Source organism: Podarcis erhardii (assembly GCF_964252035.2).
Source record: "Podarcis erhardii genome assembly, chromosome: 6".
NCBI classification, from domain to species: Eukaryota; Metazoa; Chordata; class Lepidosauria; order Squamata; family Lacertidae; genus Podarcis; species Podarcis erhardii.
In genome coordinates this window covers 31,113,464-31,133,725 of record NC_138510.1, presented here as the reverse complement: position 1 = coordinate 31,133,725, position 20,262 = coordinate 31,113,464, and the positions used below count along the sequence as shown (strand labels likewise).

The window sequence follows — 20,262 nt, the reverse complement described above, 5'->3', positions numbered from 1 at the left end:
TTGAGTCCCTGATCACAATTGCTAGTGTGATTAACCGTGTGTTCTTGTTTTTAGTTTGCAGGTTTCTCGGCAGAATCTCTCTGTGAAAGGATCCTTGATTCCCACTGCTCACTTCTCATCACTGCAGGTAAAACAGTTCTCTTCTAAACTGCAGGGCCCTTAATCTTATCAGAATACTTTGCAAACAAGATTGACCTTTTAATGAAAAAACCCCATGTTCAGCCAACTTTTTATGCTCTTCCTCTTACTAGGAAGGAGCTATTACTGGGTTCAACTGCAGTCCAGGGATATGTTTTGTCAGGGCACAAGCTGTGGGCAATAGATCCGTTTCCTGATAAGGTGGAGTTTCATTATCGAAAAGCATCCTTCCACTTTGTTTGATGGTTTCTGTTGCTACAAGTGGTTTCAAAAATTGTGTCAGATTTCCTGGATGCAGTTCTGGATATAGTTTTTAAGCTGCAATCCTATGCAGCTGCCTAGGGAAAAACCCCGCTGAAAAGAGTGGGAGAATTCTAACTAGATATATGCATGGGATTGCATTATTAGTTCATGATTTGACATGCAGTTTGGCTTTCCATGCCAGATAAATAAAAATAAAGGAATTTCCACATTCTGAAAGTATGCATTAACTTAACAGTTCAAACTGTTTCTGTTTAATTTTGTAACACAATAAATCAAGATCTCCAAGATCTGTATATTAGTCTCCTGCCACTTGCTACATCATGTCGAACTAAAACAGGGGAAAGTCCTGTGAAATCTTCTTCCTTCTAATTGTTCCCCATAGAACACTTCCAAGATTATTGCTCACTGTAAACATACAAGGTTGGCCCTACCATTAGACAGAGTGATGTAACCACCTCAGGAGGAGCATCAACCCCTCACCCAGCCATTCTTGTGGAGCTCTCCAACCATCTCCATTCAGTTGGAGGGCAGAGCTGTGTGTGGCACACAGCCTGTCCTGCACCCTGTAAAGTGGCCTGCTGTTCTTGGGTGAAATGGTGGGCACTGTCCTGTTGCAAATATTTAAGTAAGATTGAGCTGCCAGTCCAGTTGAATGGGAATGCCATCTTGTCCTTTGCAGCAAAATGTGCTGGGCAGGCACTGAAACCTGAGGCCCTTTCAGTAAGGTAGGTTTTATTTATTCCATAAAGCAGGGATGGAAAGCCTGCAGTTGAAGTGCAACTCTCAGCATTGCACATTCGTGGAGAAAGCTATCAAGGGCTACCAGCCATGATGGCTGTGCTCTAGCTCCACAGTTGGAGGCAGCAAGTCTTCCTAATACCAATTTCTGGAAACCACAGAAGGAGAGAATGCTCTTGTGCTCATGTTCTGTTTTGGGGTTTCTCACAGGAATCTGGTTGGTCACTGTGAGAATAGGAAGCTGGACTAGATGGGCCATTGGTCTGATCCAGCAAGCTATATTCTTTTTCTTCTTTTTAGATTTTCCGTTTTGCAATTACATCATTTTCCATTCTTATACAGTAGTTCTTTTTTAGACTCCCCACCCAGCATTCAATGACTGTTCTTTGTACATCTTGCTTAGCTGCGTATACATTAATTCCTTCACCTTATTTTTCACATTGACATAAGGTATCTCATACCTGGAATTTATATTTGAGATCATTTTTTTTTGTAAATAATCCCCTAAATACTCCCACTCACTTCTCATCTGTTTATCATCTTGATTTCTTATTCTAGATGCCATACTTGCAAGCCAGTAGGCTATTCTTATATTCTTATGTCATTGACCATGCTGGCTGGACTTGATAGGAGAGGGAATCCCACAACATATGGAGGGTCACAGACTTCAAATCCTTACCAGAGAGGCCTCTACTGTGACCATGATTGATCTTCACTTTAGCAAACTTTCTCTTAATTCCGTTGTTTCCATCCTTTCCTTTAAACCAAGCTGCCCCTTTCTTCTTGTGACCTTCAAGTACTTGCAGGCTGTTCTGATGAGCCAGTTTAATGATTTGCTTACTCTTTGTAGATGCCTTTTATAGAGGTGATAAGCTGATTAACCTGAAGCAGATAGCAGATGACGCCTTGCAGAAATGTAAAGACAAGTAAGTCAGACTCCCTTTGAAAGTATTTGTTTCTTTGTGAATGTAAACGCATGCAGTTGTGGTCTTAAACACTATAGCATCCCTGGCACAGAGGTGTGGATAGAAATAAAGCTGGGGAAATTATGTGCCGTGTAAATACACTCCTTTTGAAAGATGCTCACTCTGTCCACCCCACAACATTTTGTTTAGAACTATAATAACCTTTCTTGTAAGCATTTGTTCTCCCCTATCTGGTTAACTACTTCTGAAATGGAAGTTGCTGACTTTCCAGCACAAAATATTTGTCAACAATTAATTAGGGCAGGAAGTCAAAACATATCCCCACTTCAGCGACTCAGTTCAGACATCATCAAGCCATGGGTACGAAAGCTTAGGTAAAGGGACCCCTGACCATTAGGTCCAGTCGTGACCGACTCTGGGGTTGCAGCGCTCATCTCACTTTATTGGCCGAGGGAGCTGGTGTACAGCTTCCAGGTCATGTGGCCAGCATGACTAAGCCGCTTCTGGTGAACCAGAGCAGCACACAGAAACACCGTTTACCTTCCTGCCGGAAGCACTTTGACGTGCTTTCGAACTGCTAGGTTGGCAGGAGCAGGGACCGAGCAACAGGAGCTCACCCCGTCACAGGGATTCAAACCGCCAACCGTCTGATCGGCAAGTCCTAGGTTCTGTGGTTTAACCCACAGTGCCACCCACGTCCCTCTACGCGGTATGAAAGCTTACCTATGGTTAAATGTTGTGTCTGAACTGACAAACCATTGTTTGCATACAAGAGTTAGACATTCTGTTTGGAATAGTGTTTGGAACCCATGGTTTAGCACAGGGGTGGGGGCCCTTTTTGACGATTTGACTAGATTTTTATCAGTTCTACTTATGACATCATGATGACACCAGATGACTGATAGGAAAGTGGTTTTTCCATCCAATGAAGTAGCACTCCACAGTAAAGAGTGCTTAGCAATTTCGTGGTAGAACTTGGTTGATCAATATAATTTATCCAGCCTGCCTCATACTTCCATAATCAGCTGTACAGGTTCAAACTTGCTCAACCGAATGACCTAGACTCTCTTCTTGGAATTGTTGTGTGTTTTCCATTAAAATAGTTTGGGCTCATGACTTCATCTTCCCTCTCCTTGTAGGGATGCCCCTCTGCAAAGGTGCATTGTGGTCAAGCATTTAGGAAGGGAAGAACTGGTGCTGGATGGGCCAAGCAGCAAGTCTCCACCTCTCAAGAGAATCTGCCAGAGTGTGCAGGTGAATTTCCTGTTGTAAATGGGTGAAGGACCTGTTTAAGGGCTTGAGCAGCTTTTCCTTATTTGAGAGAGATGATTGCATGTTTCTAATTATTCTGCCATCAGGAGTTAAGATTTGTTTTGCTCCTGGTGCATTTGCCTGCATTGTAGAGAACTAGGCAGAACTGTTTAGCATTGCCAGGAAGAAATGCTGTTTTCTCCCAAATAGCCCTTGCCTTGCAATTGAGATTGTTATGTGCGATATGGCTGTATAACAATCATACCCACTCACTGGATAGTGCCTGCGATATCGCTGCCGCCGAAGATTTGTGCTTTTAAAAGTTTACTTTCCTGGGCAAGCTTCACTACTGGATCATGAGATTTATCATCAGGTCCTTCAGCACAAAACAGAAAAATGGAGCAAAGTTACACTTCTTCCTCGCTCTTCCCAACCCCCAGTGTCCTGCCATTCTAGAAAAGTTTATTCTTTAAAACTTTTATGGTGCTAAAAGACATATGGGCCTTTTCTCACTTACATAGCAAAATTAAGTTACTTCCACCACAGATAGAAATCTAAAAGCTAACGTGTTTAGTCCATGATACAATTAAAGGCCTGAAAACAGGACATTATTGTGTGCATATTTTCTTTAAACTTGAAGCATAAAGTTGTTCTTTGTGAGAGCAGCAAGCACACTAACAGAGTCACCTATGCAATGAAATAAGCTGTAGGTGGGCTTCTCACCATGCTCTTGAACTAGGTTTAGATTGGACCAGGGCTTTTTTTCTGTGAAATTTATCAATGCTTGCAGTATGCAAGCTGTATTTACAATCAGAATATGGATGGGAATCACAGGTATTTCCATTACAGTAAGAGTGCAGAATCTATGCCCCTCCAAAGGTTTCTGGGCTGCAGCTCCCATAATCCCTGACCATTGACCATGCTGGCTGGGACTGATGGTAGCAATAGTCCAACAATATCTGGAGGGCAACAAGTTCTTCATCTTGCACTACAGCAAGGTTACCTGTCTTTCTGTTATGTTTGTATGGATTCCTGCAAAAAAAGAGGAACTAATTTGAGCATAACTCTGAGATAGTTCCTGCTTTTACTGTTGGTTTATGATCTGGGAAACCCTCAGGTTGCAAATCCATTGGCACAGTAACATTCTCCCTTGCCATGCAGACTTCCCAGAGCACTTCACTGTTGCTTGGACCCATCCCACTTATCTTACAAATAAGTTGTAACCCAATGTCCACCTTGCCTTTTACAAACTAATCAGTTTATCTTTCCACTACCTTCCGCAGCTCTTGTGCTGTTCCTGTAAACACACAGTGCTAACTAGATTCCCTTATCACAGCACCAAGGGAATAAGAAGGAATAATATTTTCTGGATAGCTTCTGTAAGTGCAGAGGTTTCTGGTGCCAGGTTTCTGTGCTGGAGATGCTTCAACTTAGCCACAATCCTGTTGGAAAGCCAAGTGAACCTTCTCTAGAGGCTATTCTGTATTACAATATATTGTAATGCCCAGCGTGAACAGTGCTTGGAATTGAAGTTATGTGGGTCTGCCCTTGGTTCTGGTCCAGAACCTTCAGCTATTTCAGAAACCTGCATCTAGACTAGTGATGGAACAAATTACTGCCAGTGTATGGGCTTTCTAGCTCTGTAAATACTTTGTTCACATTGTTTGATAAGCAACATATTAACAATGGCTGCACTGATGAAAGTTGCTTCCTTTTTTAGTGAACTAGCAAGGACACGTCATACTAGGGCAAATCCTGTTCTGCCCCCTTTTTATGCCTGTTCAGCTTCTTGGTCTTCACATTGATCTGGCTCTCTGCAGAGCACTGAGTGAAACCCATTTCTCTTTGGCTGTTTTGCATTAGTTCATTACAAGCCTATTGCAGGTGCCCCTTTTGTGTTACCTTAGCAGTATAAGAACTGCTTTTCCATGGCTTCGTCCTGCATTGGAAAGCACAGGCTAGAGGACCAGCCTGGGCTCTTGTATGCAGGAAGAAAAGCTCTGAAATGGAATCAGCCAAGAAGCATTGTCAGGGATTGACCCGTTGCCTGAGCCCATGCTGTGCAGCTCATCTTTAGCATCCAAGAAGATGTGCTTCTGCAGCCATGATGTGCACCCTCTCAGCTGCATCATGTCTTTCCTTGCCAGCATGGTATTTTAAAAGGTATAGGCGCCCTAGCACAACTCTTCCACTTCTCAAATCTTATATCTTTGTGAATTTTTAACAGGAAAAAAAGACTGAGAGCTCAAAGAGAGTCCATCCCAAGGTATTTACTGTGTAGCAGAAGCTTTCTCTCGGCACCCCTCTGTTCTGCTTTCCCTTTCCAGCACTCCTCCTCACTTACCTGCTCTCACTCTCGCTGCACGGCACAGTGTGGCCTCCTAACCCCACTTCCATCAGTTGCATGTTAGTCATAGACATCACTGTCCCAAGGGTTGGAAGGGAGCGTTGCGATACATGCCATGGCCTGGGATTGTTTGGGAGGGACAGTGACTCTGTTGTAGTTCTAACACTTTCTTAGTATCTCCTTGTATATGCACATGAAACGTAAAAGGGATTTTACACAAAACCAACAGAAAATGTCAAGGAGTGGTGGAGGAATGCGGGTCCTTGTGATGTCTCTTAGGAAATAAGCACAGCTGGGGTCCTGAAACGGGGTTACATGATGCACAGCATGTTCACACACTGAATGGCTTGGTGCAGCTTCCAGGAGTTCTGTGCTCAGACCCCATTTCTTCACCTTAAAGCAGCTCTATGGGCTTGTGAAGTAGCCCATCTCATGCTTCCACTCTGACAGCTGAGCCAGCTCTGCTTCCACCAGCATTGTACCAAATGATTACTATTGTATGTAACAGGCTGAGATGTGGCTCTTGCCTTTGTTGTACTCTTTTCCCTTCTTAGCTGGCTTAATCCGATCAAAATGGTTGCTCCTCTGCAACAAGGTTGTGTTGAAAAACGATTCTACAAGAACAAAGGTTTTGCCACCAGCTTTCCTGTACAAGGAGATTTCTGTTACTAATCCTTGATTAGTAATTCTATTACTAGTAATTTCTTGATATTATTTTCCAGAGGTTTTGTCTTTTCTGGGAATTGGCTTGTTGCTTGATATTTGGAAAGTGAGCATGGTTTTGTGTGACCTTCATGCTTAACTTAACTGCTGCGTACTCTTCTCAAGCTGTAAGCATTCCAAGCAAGGATTTGGATACAGTCTTTGAGCGGAGAATGATAGAGCGCATACAGGCTCCAGAAGGTGTAGCCTCTAGGCAACGGCAGTGTGATGCAGATACTCCTCAATATGCACCTAGCACTCTATCCATTAGTATATGCAGCAGTGACAGTTACTACTGATTGCCACCACATAACCAGTGCAAGGTTCTGCTGGTCAGCAGCGTGTGCCCCACAGACTGAGCATCATGCTTTGAACAAACAGCCCCTAGCAAACTCCCTACCAACTGTGCAAGCTCTAGGCCAGCTGCCCCCACACCAGGTGGACAGTGAGTTGGTTGCAGACTGACAGCATAGACATGTAACCACATTTTGCATTCTGGGCTTGCACCCTTGCCCTGGGCAGTTTTCTTGCTTACATATCATAGCAATTACACTGAAAGATTTGTATTGAAAACTTGCTCAGTATTTTTTTCCAGTAGACTTCAATACATGCTGCAGGACACACTGGTGCTGTATCAGCTTTTAATACTAACCTTTCATCACTGTTCTTCACAGGGAAAGAGATTATTCAAAAACTGCAACTCACATGTTCTTTTGTTAAAAGTGTAGGGGGGAAAAGCTTAGCTATACAGGTAAGCTGCTGCTTTTTCTGAAAGGTGGCTTTATGGCTCCTTTCCAAAAATTTACCAGCTTTGGCACTGCACGTTAGGCTGTGCAAAGGGGGTGTGAGAGTCCTATAGAAATTTGCATGAGGATATCCTGTTCCTGGTAGCACAAATACTGTTACGCCTTACGCAAACTTTCCACAACAGCCTTTTGACTGTGTTTCTCTTCCCCACCTCACCACCCATCAGCTCCCTAGACTGGGATTTTCAAAGATTTTTAAAAATTCAATGAAAATTGGGTACACGACTCTGCATTTGTTTCATTTCAACAAGAATGCTTGTTTCACCTAATCACTCTTTAAAACTATTTTGTATTGACTTGTTTTGTTTGCTCAAGCCAACTTCAAAGTGGGGTTTGCAATATTGGCTTTGTACTGAAATCATCTTATAGTTAAGCCTGATGTAACCAGGCGAGGAGCTATGTAGCAGTTTCAGTTTACATGATACACACTCAAGAATCCAGACTCACTGTTCTATAAGCATTGCCTTTGCATTAATACCTACTAGGGTAGGTATGCACTGTTGTTATGAGAGAACGGATAGTGTGCTATAGAGGATATATTCATTAAAAATAAGAGAATTCTGTGAGCCCAAAGCACTCGCCCACATGGAGGCTGCCTGCTGCACCTCTACAAGCATACTGCTCCAGCCTTGTCTACTTCCAATCAGCTTCTGCTGGGGGCAGTTAATTCTGCTGTTTCTTCATATTGGGTGCAATTGAATGATCCAGTTGTGCCCAGCGTAGCTTAAAATGCTTGAAATGGCCCCCTTCCATTGAGAAGGGGAAACTTGCAGCAGCAACACATAAAGAAACATGGTGAGGGCTCCTCTGGAGTGGGTAATGCTCATTCTTTTAAAAATGCTCCACTTCACCTGTCAGCTTAGGAAACACTAGTTTGATGTTTACATTTTGCCCACCAATGGTGGGTTGCTGAGCTGTTCGTTGTAATGAGATTTCTGCTTAGCTCATTGGGAGCTGTTCTCCAACCATCTTCATCTGGAAGACCAAATAAAGATTCTTTTGGAAGTTAGGTCCCATATAAATAAATGGCACTTCATCCACAGTAATACTTTTAGCACCAGAATATGGATATGTATAGTTTCTCCATAACTTAAATGTTTTTTAATGTATCCATCCAGGTAGCAAAGTGTAACTAGGAAGCAGTTAATGATGAGATTGCTGATAGACAGACACTTAGACCTGTGCTGAGAATAAATGGCTGCAAGCCATTGGGCTTCTCAAAGGCCTGAAGCCAGGGGTGGTGAATGATGGCCCCCTAGATTTTGGACTACAACCGCCTTCAGTCCCAGCCAGCATGGTCAGGGATAATGGGAGCTGTAGTCCAGCAGTGTCTGGAGAACTTCATGTTGCTCTCCTTAGTATGGATGTATAATAACCATGCTTCACTTACATAAAGAGAACATATAAAATGGCTCTGTGCATGTGTATTAAATGCCAGAACTCCTGGTGGATTTCCTGCATGCCACCTTAGTGTGATATTTATAATTATCCCTTTGCCATTAACTCCCAAAGTGGCTCTTCCAAATCATTGTGTCTCAGAATCATAGCCCCTCTGGGGATCATAACACCAACCTACTTTATTTGGGGATTTATTATTTATGTACTAATTTTTATTTTTAAAAAAACATATTTATGTTCCTCCTCTCCATCACAATTGCCCCCAAGGTGAATATAAAAATTGCAAGAATAAAATGGTTGATATCAGCTGATCTTCACTGGTGAGGGCCTTTGCTCATGAAGGCACAGGAGTTAAAGTGTGTGTTGTACTTCATTTGAGAAACCTTTGTATTTCCCTTAGGCATTCTTGACTGCCATGAGAGGGTTTCCTTACCATTCCTGAATTGATTCTTTTTATGCACCTTTTGTCCACAGCACATGCACAGAACATTCAAAATGAAGTGGTTTGGATAGCTCTGGTCTCAGCAGATGAAGTTGGACTGGCTTGCGTAAATTCAAGGACTTGTCTAAAATGCACTGAGATAATTTGTTCAAATTCATTAAGGGGCTTTCCTAATGCTACCCACTGTAAAGAACTATTTGTTCATGAAACATGAAGATGAAAATACAGTTATGCATACAGGGGAAGACAAATTATTGAAGTGGTTTATAATTATATGAAACACAGTGGGAGACATGCACTGGGAAAAACTATTAATAGTTGCATATGAATTTAGGATGTGCACACAACTGTTCTGATAATAGACTTTCATATTCACTAAAGCCAAGCGTGCAGACTTGGCGAATATTATTCCTGATCCATAGGGCTGTTGGCTAAAAGAATTCTAATAGCTTCTCCCCCCCCCCACCAGAGACTTTGTTTGACCTTGGGCAAGCTTGTATTTCAGCCTTCCAGTAAGAGTAGCCTACCTTACTGGATTGTTGTGACGATAGATGAAAGACTGTGAAGAACTTGCAGATCAAGTTTATATATATGTGATAAACAGCATTACTGGTAATAATTATATTTTCTCCTGCACTACATTCCTGTAGCTGTTGCTTAGGCTCTGACAGATGTTCAGTAGCCTTTGTTTGCTACTTGGAAAAGTAACAGCATTTAACAATAAGATCAGTATTATTAAGGCAGAATCACTAAGATTGTTGAACTAATGATGCCACATTTTTGGTTAGGAGGTCAAAACTGCTCGTTTAAACAGATGTCATGGTGTGTTAACACTGTAGTTGTACTTCTGCAGCTATTAAGAAAGGAAAACGCTTTTAAAAATAGGAGAAAAGCTGAAACGGTGAAGTAGAGTTCTGCTTTAGAAGCCAAAATAATCAATTAAAGTGCAAGAGCTCCAAAGCTGGGTTTTTCCGACCATCTTGCTGTCTTTTAAGTATTATGTGTGCCTCTTACTATGTGGTTTTCTTCAGATACCTTGGAATTCAGAAGTCGACCTTTGGTGGCACAACGTTATGAAGAATTCTAGCAAGGAATGTGAGCCTGTCTGGTGTGATGCGGAAGATGAACTGTTTATTCTCTACACCAGTGGGTCAACTGGAAAACCAAAGGTATGTTCCTTTATTCTGATCCTGTGCCAAAGCATGAAGTGAACAGTTAATATTTACTTGTCAAGTCACACTCGCTTGCTGTTCACTCTGCCGTGTGGACACTTTGGATCCAAATGCTTACTTTTTTAATGCTTTCACAGTACTGGTCTGGAACCAGAAATGGGCCCTATCTCTACAAATACTTGTAACGTTAATGCAACATTAATTACACATTAGTGTAACAAGACCTCTTGTATTCCAGGTGCTCTAGGTTACTTGGAAGGGGGAAAGTTCAATGGTAGAGAATGTTTTGCCTGCAGAAGGTCCCAGGTTCAGTCCCTCCCATCTCCCCATAAAAGGATCTCTGGTAGCAGGTACTGTGAAAGTTCTTTGCCCAGAAACCCTGCCTAGCTGCTGCCAGTCAAAATAGATGCTATTGGGCAAGATGGAGCAGTGGTCTGACTTGTTCTGCTCATGTGACCCACTGTGAAATTCTGGGATGGTGGCATTGTGTATATATAAATACATGCATGGTGCAGAACTGGCCACATGTATTTTTTCACCGATTATTGAGCAGCAGTTGGCATAAATAATTGAAGGAGGCACAGAAAGCCTAATACTTTTTAGTCTTTGCTATACATAGTACATATACACATTACAGGCTTTCTTCATAACAACATATGCTTCCTAAGCCTTTTATACATCTGTTTAAATTCACACGAGATAAGAGTCTGCGCATAAACTCTGATGTGTTTATTTCACTGCTTGCTGTACAGAGCACTCACTTTACTGAATTTATGTGGTCAGTGGTTTGATGACTAAAAAAATATCACATGAACTAATTTGGTTATCTCTCAGGGCTGTGTTTGGGATTGGTGCCACTATTTTCGCATTTAATTATGACACTGCAAGTAAACATCGCAAAGAAAAGTACTTCATGGTGATGTTTCCCTGTAAAAGGGAGTCATACCACTTACCCTTGTGTGTGATTGAACTATTGTTATGGTTATAATGTGGTTAATGATACAGTAAAAATATGTTTCCTTCTCTCATGCTGAAGTTTTACTGGTGTATTTGTTCAATGCGGTAGTGCTTGAGTAAAACAATGGCTGGATCTAGACACATCAAAGTAGTGTTTCAGTTAAATGCATTGTAAATTTAAATAGGGAAAACAGGTAGAGAAAAACAGGACTCCACACTGCCATCTGGTGGCACAATGCTATATTGCAAATACAACACATATATAGTGGTACCTCGGGTTACATACGCTTCAGGTTACAGATGCTTCAGGTTACAGACTCCGCTAACTCAGAAATAGTACCTTGGGTTAAGAACTTTGCTTCAGGATGAGAACAGAAATTGCACGGTGGCAGCGCGGCAGCAGCGGGAGGCCCCATTAGCTAAAGTGGTGCTTCAAGTTAAGAACAGTTTCAGGTTAAGAACGGACCTCTGGAACGAATTAAGTACGTAACCAGAGGTACCACTGTAAATCGCTTTTTCTTTACCAATCTAGCTGAGTCCAATGTTGCTGTATGCTTTCTCATATAATGAAAATTAAGCCAGTAATGTTCTGTTTCATTTCAGCTGGTTTTCTTTGTTTCAGGGTGTTGTGCATACAATAGGTGGCTATATGATTTTCACTGCTACTACCTTTAAATATGTGTTTGATCACCATCCTGAGGACATCTACTGGTGCACGGCTGACATTGGATGGATAACTGGCCATTCCTACCTCACATACGGACCTTTGGCAAATGGGGCAACCAGTGTCTTAGTAAGTTCTGTGGTATGTGGGGGCTGTATGAGGGTAGGGGAGGGGGGAGTAGAAGCCTTGCCAGGCTTACACAAACCAAGTATGAGTGCCTTGATCAAGGTTGAATTGTATTGGTCTTGTCAAGCAACATCCTCATTGGCAAGAAAGCAGCTAAACAAGTTAGGTCACTGATGATGACCATGGCTCCCCAAACCACGTTTGCACTGAGGTTCATTGCTGGTCAAGTTCTTCTTACTGTCATTCTTCACAAGTACTTTCTTCTGATTTGAGCCAGGCAGTCTTGCTGATTCAAATCAAGTCATGAATGGTCCCCAAAGACCACTGTGCTCAGTAGCGTTCTTTAGGCTACAGAAGCATTATAGGGCTGCAACTTTTTGCACCCCAATTGCTGGAAGCAGCAGGTGGGGTGGTGGGTTTCTTCTTCGCATGCTAAATGACTTGTTTTCTTCTCAGTTTGAAGGGCTTCCCATTTACCCGGACGTTGGTCGTATGTGGAGCATCATTGACAAGTACAAGGTGACCAAGTTCTACACAGCACCCACTGCCATTCGCCTTCTCATGAAGTATGGAGATGAACATGTCCGGAAGTAAGTAGGACTTTAAGCTAATAACCTTCCAGGTTATCTCAAACATGCATCACTCTAGAGAAAAGCAAACCCTAGAGCAAAGCTAATTCCTCCAGCCTTTTCCTCAGGAACAGCGTTCTTGTTTTGCATTTGTTCTATAAGATACGAAGCATAGGGGCCAACTCCTAGGGGCCAAGGTCCTTTCGGGGGCCCCCAATAAAATATATGAGCAGGTTGCCCTTCCCTCCCAGTTGATGGAAATTGCCATTTAAATGGGGTGCATGCGCCACATCATGTGACTGATTCTGTGGGGCGGGGCTTACCTCTCTCCCCCCCCCAAATATTTTATTTAAGTTGGCACCCCTGATATAAAGACAATGTGGGGAGGACAGTGAGAAAAGAGGGAAGGGAATATACTTGGCTGGATCTTGGTGCTTAGTTTAAGCCCTGTTGACTGCTAGAAAAAGTCTGTCTGAATCTCACCCCAATTACTGTGCTTGCTGTTGACAGGAGGCTTTTGTCGGTTTCTGGCAATGTTCTCCTTGTGCTGCTTGGCACTCTCCTAGAAGGGCTAGCTCTAGAACTGCAAACAAATCTTTTTCTTGTGGAGTTTTCCTCCCTCTCTTTAAAAACCTATCTGCTTCTTATGGCAGGTACAGCAGGAAGTCCCTGAAGATCCTAGGGACAGTTGGGGAGCCCATAAACCCAGAAGCTTGGCTATGGTACTATAGGGTGGTTGGCGAAGAAAGATGCCCTATAGTGGATACCTTCTGGCAGACAGAGACTGTGAGTTATTTGGTTCTTGGTTCCCTTTGTGTCTTGGGAATGATCTGTCTATTTGCCTCTGTGAGTGTTAGGATTTTCCTGTGCTCTCCCAAGTACTAGGTTTCGGGCAGCATTCAGCTTGGTTTTGCTCAGAGTAGACTAATTGAAGTAAATGAACTTTAATTAATGCCCATTAATTTCAGTGAGTCTACTCTGCATCAAACTTAGATGAATACCACTTTTTGAGTGGAATTCAATATAGTGGTAAGTGGGGTATGTGGGGGGGGGGGTCAGGTTTTCTCCCCACCCCCACCCTGAATGCCCCCTAAACCTGTTCTGCAGGTTCCCCAATCCTCCAGAGTCAATTTAGGGGGGTGTGGGGTATGCGGAGTAAGCAGGCCCCGTTCTGTACATTCAACAACTTAGCGGTAGTTGAATTCCACCTTTTTTGAGTTTTTGCCCACAAACTTGCTACAGTTTTTCTATAGCAAGAGTACAGTTGCTTGGAAATGCATTGCTGCTACCTGCTGTGCCTCAGAACAACTCAGTTTTTCCTCCACTGCCTGGCATTGTTGTGACTGTTTTGGGTTTCTATCCTGCAGGGTGGCCATGTGTTAACTCCTCTCCCTGCTGCCATACCAATGAAGCCAGGTTCAGCTGTAAGTATAGATCTGATTGTTCTCGTCTGTTTGTGCAGCAGTACTTTTTGTCCCCCGCCCCCCTTGGGCTTTGGCACAATAGTTCCACTAATAATCCTCTCAAAAACAGGCAGATAAATGCAAATTATTTTATACACACTTGCATGTTTTAAAGCATTTTCTAAGGCAAAACCAAAGTGGGATGATAGGCTCTAAGTGAATAGCGGTTTTCCTTCCTGGAAATTGACTTATTTGCTGACCAGAAGCTTTGGGTGTAATCTTAAAAGTTATGGAACCTTCTGCGGTGAATTAATTGGGGATGGGAATGGAAGAACTTAGCCCAGATGTGAAAACAAGTCCAAAGTTCATTTTCTACCTTCCACATGTCTGCTTTCTCTGGGGGTTTAAGTTTGCATTTTCCACTTCTTCCAAATCCTACTTTGAATATTCCTTGGCAGACGCTTCCTTTCTTTGGGGTGGTCCCTGCGGTGCTGGATGAGTCTGGGGAGGAGCTGGAAGGAGAAGCAGAAGGTTACCTGGTAAGAAAAAGTGAAGTTTTTATTGCTGGCTAAATGCAATCTGTGTGTGGAGCTTCATGGGCTCTATATAGTCATTCCCATTTTGCATTAGTTCCATGTGTGGGATATCTGTCCCTTAACTGCTTCAGACAGTGGAAGCAGAGCATAGCAGTCATGGCTCGTTACCATTGATAACCTTATCCTCCATACTATTAAAGCTATCTAAATTGGTGGCCATCACCACTTCCTTCAGAAGCAAGTTTAATACTTGTGTGTGTGTGTGTGTGTGTGTGTGTGTGTATGTGTGTGTGTGTGTGTGTGTGTGTGAGAGAGAGAGAGAGAGAGAGAGAATGTGTGCATGCACACACACACACAAAATAAAACTTTCAGCTTGACCTAGTGACGTATTGGCAGCCAGTGGTATTACTTTAATAAATGTGTTGCATGTTAGATGCTGGTTTCTCTAGTATGCAACCTAGGGCAGCCCCACATAGAGATTGTTCCAGTAATCTCTTGAGGGTACCAGTGCACAGTCTGCTGTGACTGCTATCTGTATCCAGGAATTGTTGAAACTTGTGTACCAGCCTAAGCTGGAAAAAGGAACTCTCAGTCACTGGAGCTACTTGGGCCTCAGTTGACGAGGATGGGTACAGGTATAACCCGACTACAGACTTGTTCCTTCAGAGAAAATGCGGCTCTGTTTGGAACTAGCAATTGACCAATTTCCTGGATCTGGGCACCACTCATCTTAAGGCCCTCCACCTTGCCAGGATTCAGCTTCAGTTCACTGGCCCTCATCCAGACCACCACTGTGTCTGGACTTAGTATTGCTAGTTCCCCAAAGTTAGCCTTTTAGCGAATACATGTGTAAGATACATATTCACTAGCAGATAGGGTAACCAGAGTGGGAATAATACCTGCCTAATTCTCAGGCTGCTTTGGAATGGGATGGTGTTTGGGAAAGCAGTGCAAAGGACAGGGGTTCAGCCCCTCCTTCTCACATTGCTGCTGCTGTCTCAGTCAAAATTTGAGTCCTTGGCGGCTGCTCTTTCTAAAGCAAAAACACACACCCCAGAAAAAGTTGGAAGGGTCTACTGTTTAGGCACAGAGTGTGGCAACACCTCAGCATTGTAATAAGTTCTGAGCTCAGCTCTGATCAGATCAAATTTCGCTCTGGGAGTTAAGAAGATTTGAACTATCAGAGTTGAGCTGATTTTACGCAGGAGACTGCAAGTTGTCTTTCACCAAGAGCAAAGGATCATAAAATATATCTGCAGAATGGACCGTTGCCCAGAGCAGAGTCAAAGTGCCAAGAATGTGCATGGGTTGCTTGGGTGCTGTCCAGCTTCTATTTATGAAAGACGATACCATTTTGTATGTTCGTTTAATAATTACGTTGTAGAGGGCAGTTTGTTTCTTGGTGAGCTAACAGACCTTAAAGGCTTCAGGTTGCGGTTTGCGTAGAGAGAAACAAACCACAAGCCCTAGTTTACATGCATTGACAAGCCAGATTATTGTCATGTTTCTGGCTTGTTTCCAGCATGGAACAGTTGGGAGGACCACATTCCCAGGGTTATGCCATGTTATAATTGCGGTTATCAGTGGCATATCTTAAGCCTAAACAATACATGTTGTATCAGACCCACGGTACGTCTAACCCAGTTCTCACAGCAAGACGTGTGTAACTCATCTTGATCCTCAGTCACTAGTATTCAGAGGCAAACTTGACTGAATGGGTATTTGAACTCAGGTCTCCCAGGACAAAGTCCATCATTTGAGCCAATGCCCCATATTGACCCAACACCCAATGCCTTGTGTGAGCATAGCATTATACAGTATTGAAACCTTTGTGGAAGGAGAGGAATAATTCTTTGGAAGTAAGCCACAGCTTCACATAGGACAGAATGCTCAATGCAATTTAAGGGCATGGTAAAGAAACCCACATTTAATATGTTCTCTTATTTGTCCTCTCCTTTTAGGTTTTTAAGCAACCCTGGCCTGGAATAATGCGCACAGTGTACAAAAACCACCAGCGGTTTGAGACCACGTACTTCAAAAAGTTCCCTGGTTACTATGTGACCGGAGATGGTAAAGTTCTACATGGAATCCTGTGATATTGACAATAAAGCTTGCTTCCTGTATAATGTGGAAGGGATTAAGCATGATGTATAAAAAAAGAGGCTTCCTTTGTGCAGCTTTTTTTTATTTCCAGCCCTTCCATCTGAATTCTCTTTCTAACATGGACTTAGAGCTTATATGTATGGACTAGGTTTGATTCGTATTTGGGTTTTGTGAGCTTTTAATTTGTAGCCCTGGAATGAATGCTCAGATCTTGGCAACAAAGGCAGGAGGTCCCTTTATGAAATCCACAGTCCACCCTGCTTGACTCCCTGAATTAGGAGCAAATTGTGGGAGAGGGCGTGTGAGTCACAAAGGATATGGGAAACAAACCCCCTTTGGCACCCTTTATTTACATCAATTTGATTTGCCTGAAATTTGATTTGGATACTGAAGTTCAGCCCTGAAATATGCAATGCATAGGGTGGGGGGCTTAGGAATTGGTTCATTGGGCCTTTCCTTTTCCACTCATTCATCTTTGCTGGTCCCATGTATTTACAGTTAGGCAGCAGGGCTTCTGGGCAATGAGGTGTGACTACTGCCTTTCATGTTACTCTTTTTTGCTGCCTTATGTTTCTTAATAATTAGTGTCATTTGTTCCCATTGTGCTGTGTACACCCCACCCCAGTTCTCCCTAGATGCTTTTTATCCTAACTGGCTACTTTATAATGGTCAATTTGCTGGTTTGGTTTTTTCCCCTGCCAGGCTGCAAGAGAGATAAAGATGGTTATTATTGGATCACGGGTCGAATTGATGACATGCTGAATGTTTCTGGTAAGAACAAAATCTTTGTGGAAGGTTTCAAGTTTCTTGTAAAACTCTCTCAATGATATGGTAGGCCTTTTTGACATGATATGCCACCCTAGGCTCGTTTGGGAGGAAGAGCAGGATGTAAATTGAATCAATCAAAAAATTTGGGGGTGGGGTGTGTGATATGTTTTCCTCCTCAATACTGTTTAAAGCATGTGGCTGACAGAGGGTCAGCCAAGGATGAATGAGATGCTTGGGCCAAAAAAGGTTAGACCAGTGAATGCAAAAAATCAATAGTGACTGTGCTTGCATAATGAAATTCTGGCTTGATAGGCCAGGATACGTTTGAGCTTCATGCACACACATGCAGCCTTTACTCTCACTCTTGCTTTGTGTGAATGGGGAAGCAGAGCAGGAAGCTGCTGTTAGATGTTAGTGCCTGATTTGTGCAAACTAGGAACTATGTACAGGTAGGTAGCCGTGTTGGTCTGCCATAGTCAAAACAAAATAAAAGAAAAAAAATTCCTTCCAGTAGCACCTTAAAGACCAACTAAGTTAGTTCTAGGTATGAGCTTTCGTGTGCATGCACACTTCTTCAGATACACTGAAACAGAAGTCACCAGACCCTTCTATATAGTGAGAAGGTGGAGAGGGGTATTACTCAGAAGGGTGGTGGGAATGGGTGATTGGCAGATAGCTGTGATGAGCCTGTTGACGACTCTTAACGACTGTAATAGATCTTACAGGAAAAAGCAAGGGGTGAGAAGGTGAAAAATGGCTTTGTCATGTATAATGAGATAAGAATCCAATGTCTTTGTTAAGACCAGGTCTCTCCATGGTTTTAAGTTTGGTAATAAGTTGCAATTCAGCAGCTTCTCTTTCCAGTCTATTTCTGAAATTCCTTTGTAATAGAACAGCTACTTTGAGATCTTGTATAGAATGTCCTGGGAGATTGGGACATAAATCCGACATCAGGAATCACAAGACAGAGAAACCAGTAGGAGAACACTTCAATCTCCCAGGACATTCTATACAAGATCTCAAAGTAGCTGTTCTATTACAAAGGAATTTCAGAAATAGACTGGAAAGAGAAGCTGCTGAATTGCAACTTATTACCAAACTTAAAACCATGGAGAGACCTGGTCTTAACAAAGACATTGGATTCTTATCTCATTATACATGACAAAGCCATTTTTCACCTTCTCACCCCTTGCTTTTTCCTGTAAGACCTATTGCAGTCGTTAAGAGTCGTCAACAGGCTCATCACAGCTATCTGCCAATCACCCATTCCCACCACCCTTCTGAGTAATACCCCTCCCCACCTTCTCACTATATAGAAGGGTCTGGTGACTTCTGTTTCAGTGTATCTGAAGAAGTGTGCATGCACACGAAAGCTCATACCTAGAACTAACTTAGTTGGTCTTTAAGGTGCTACTGGAAGGAATTTTTTTTCTTTTATTTTGTTTTGGGAACTATGGTCACTGTCATCAAAGCAACAAGGAATCCTGGCTTGTTTGGAAGCCATTAGCCACCCGTGTGGTTTATACATAATACAAAATTATGGTTAAAAATGGTTTGTTTTTCTCCTTGTGCAAAGCATGGAGTGCAATGGAATCATAGGGCTTGATGCAGGTGCATAAAGCTTACCTGAAAGCAGCCAACGTCTGAGCCCATCCCCTTAAGAGATTCTTTCTACTTTATAGTTTTGTCTGCCCCATTTTTCTTAGGAATTTTAATGTTTGTACAGTGGCAGTGACTCCAGTGACTGCAGTGGCAGTCATGGGATTTTCAGGAAGCACATAATATTAGCTGCAATGTGACCTTTTGGTTTCCTTTCATAATGGTCCAAAGAGTCTCCATAACTCAGATATCTGGGCACTTGAAAGCTCTTATCTTTTCAGAGATTGAAATATCTAACATTTACATGTCTCTGGTTTTTGTTTTTATAATTTATCATGGTACACAGCACCATATCCGCTCAAGCAGAATCAGTGCAGGCATACTCTTTGGGGAACTTCAAGGAGTCTTCTCAACCAGATAGACTAGAGGAAAACACATTTTCCTCTTATCTTATGAAGTCCCAACAAAACAAATTCACCAAACTAAGAAATGGTTTGCTCTACTATTATTGGCTACTTTTTACTGTTTTTCAGCTTTTACAAATTGTACTTTGTTTTATCCCATAGTACCTTTCTAGAATGCTATTTTGCAACATTTACAGCTTGACCAAGATTTTAGTGTAAAGGGTTCCTTTTTTATTTTGGTGATGATATTTCTTTGGCAATATGCAATCTATGCCAATGGATAACCATGTTGGCCTCAGCTAATAGAATTACCTTAAGCCCTAGCCTACAGCATGGGTCTTGGCTTGCTTAGTTATTTATTTTCATAAAATTTATATGATTGCTCAAAACAAAACTTCAGTTTACAAAAAGAATAAAACAATGAAGTTATCAGTAAAAAAAAGACAGTTGAAAGCCACTATATAAAATATTCAGATTTTTTTTTAAATAAAGAAAACCAATAAGCTAAAAACTAGATTAAAACCAATGTCAACATGGATAGGCTTTCCTAAATGAAGGTATTTTCAGCAGGTGTCGAAAACCCTACAGTGAAGGGGCCTGCCTGATGTCAATAGGCTTTTGTGGAAAACCTCTTGAAAAGTGAAGAGGCCTGGGTAGCAGTGCCAATTTAAGAAAAAGCCCCCATTTCTTTCTGTTTGCAGGGCACTTGCTGAGTACAGCAGAAGTTGAATCTGCTTTGGTTGAACACCTGGCGGTTTCAGAGGCAGCAGTAGTAAGCCACCCGCACCCAGTGAAGGGAGAGTGCCTCTACTGTTTTGTGACGCTGAAGGATGGTCACGACTTCACAAAGAACTTAGTTGATGAACTGAAGAAACAAGGTAACCTTGGTAGACCATCACATGTCGCTTGGCAAAAGGGCCAGAAAGCCCTTTTGGATTTGTGAGGTGGG

General features: G+C 42.4%; 1 protein-coding gene across 2 annotated transcripts in view; it reads left to right on the top strand.

Moving 5' to 3' along the window:
* ACSS2 (acyl-CoA synthetase short chain family member 2) overlaps positions 1–20,262 on the top strand; it is a 53,007-nt gene that overhangs the window by 27,585 nt on the left and 5,160 nt on the right. Inside the window, exons 5-17 of one of the 2 annotated variants that reach the window (XM_081864754.1) lie at positions 55–127; positions 1,991–2,066; positions 3,206–3,320; positions 5,545–5,583; positions 10,044–10,181; positions 11,764–11,934; positions 12,388–12,521; positions 13,154–13,286; positions 13,868–13,924; positions 14,362–14,442; positions 16,401–16,509; positions 17,245–17,313; positions 20,015–20,191. In XM_081864754.1, coding sequence (XP_081720880.1) covers positions 55–127; positions 1,991–2,066; positions 3,206–3,320; positions 5,545–5,583; positions 10,044–10,181; positions 11,764–11,934; positions 12,388–12,521; positions 13,154–13,286; positions 13,868–13,924; positions 14,362–14,442; positions 16,401–16,509; positions 17,245–17,313; positions 20,015–20,191 — 1,372 coding nt within the window. The remainder of the gene's footprint in view (positions 1–54; positions 128–1,990; positions 2,067–3,205; positions 3,321–5,544; positions 5,584–10,043; positions 10,182–11,763; positions 11,935–12,387; positions 12,522–13,153; positions 13,287–13,867; positions 13,925–14,361; positions 14,443–16,400; positions 16,510–17,244; positions 17,314–20,014; positions 20,192–20,262) is intronic. The other variant, XM_081864755.1, reaches the window with a different exon arrangement.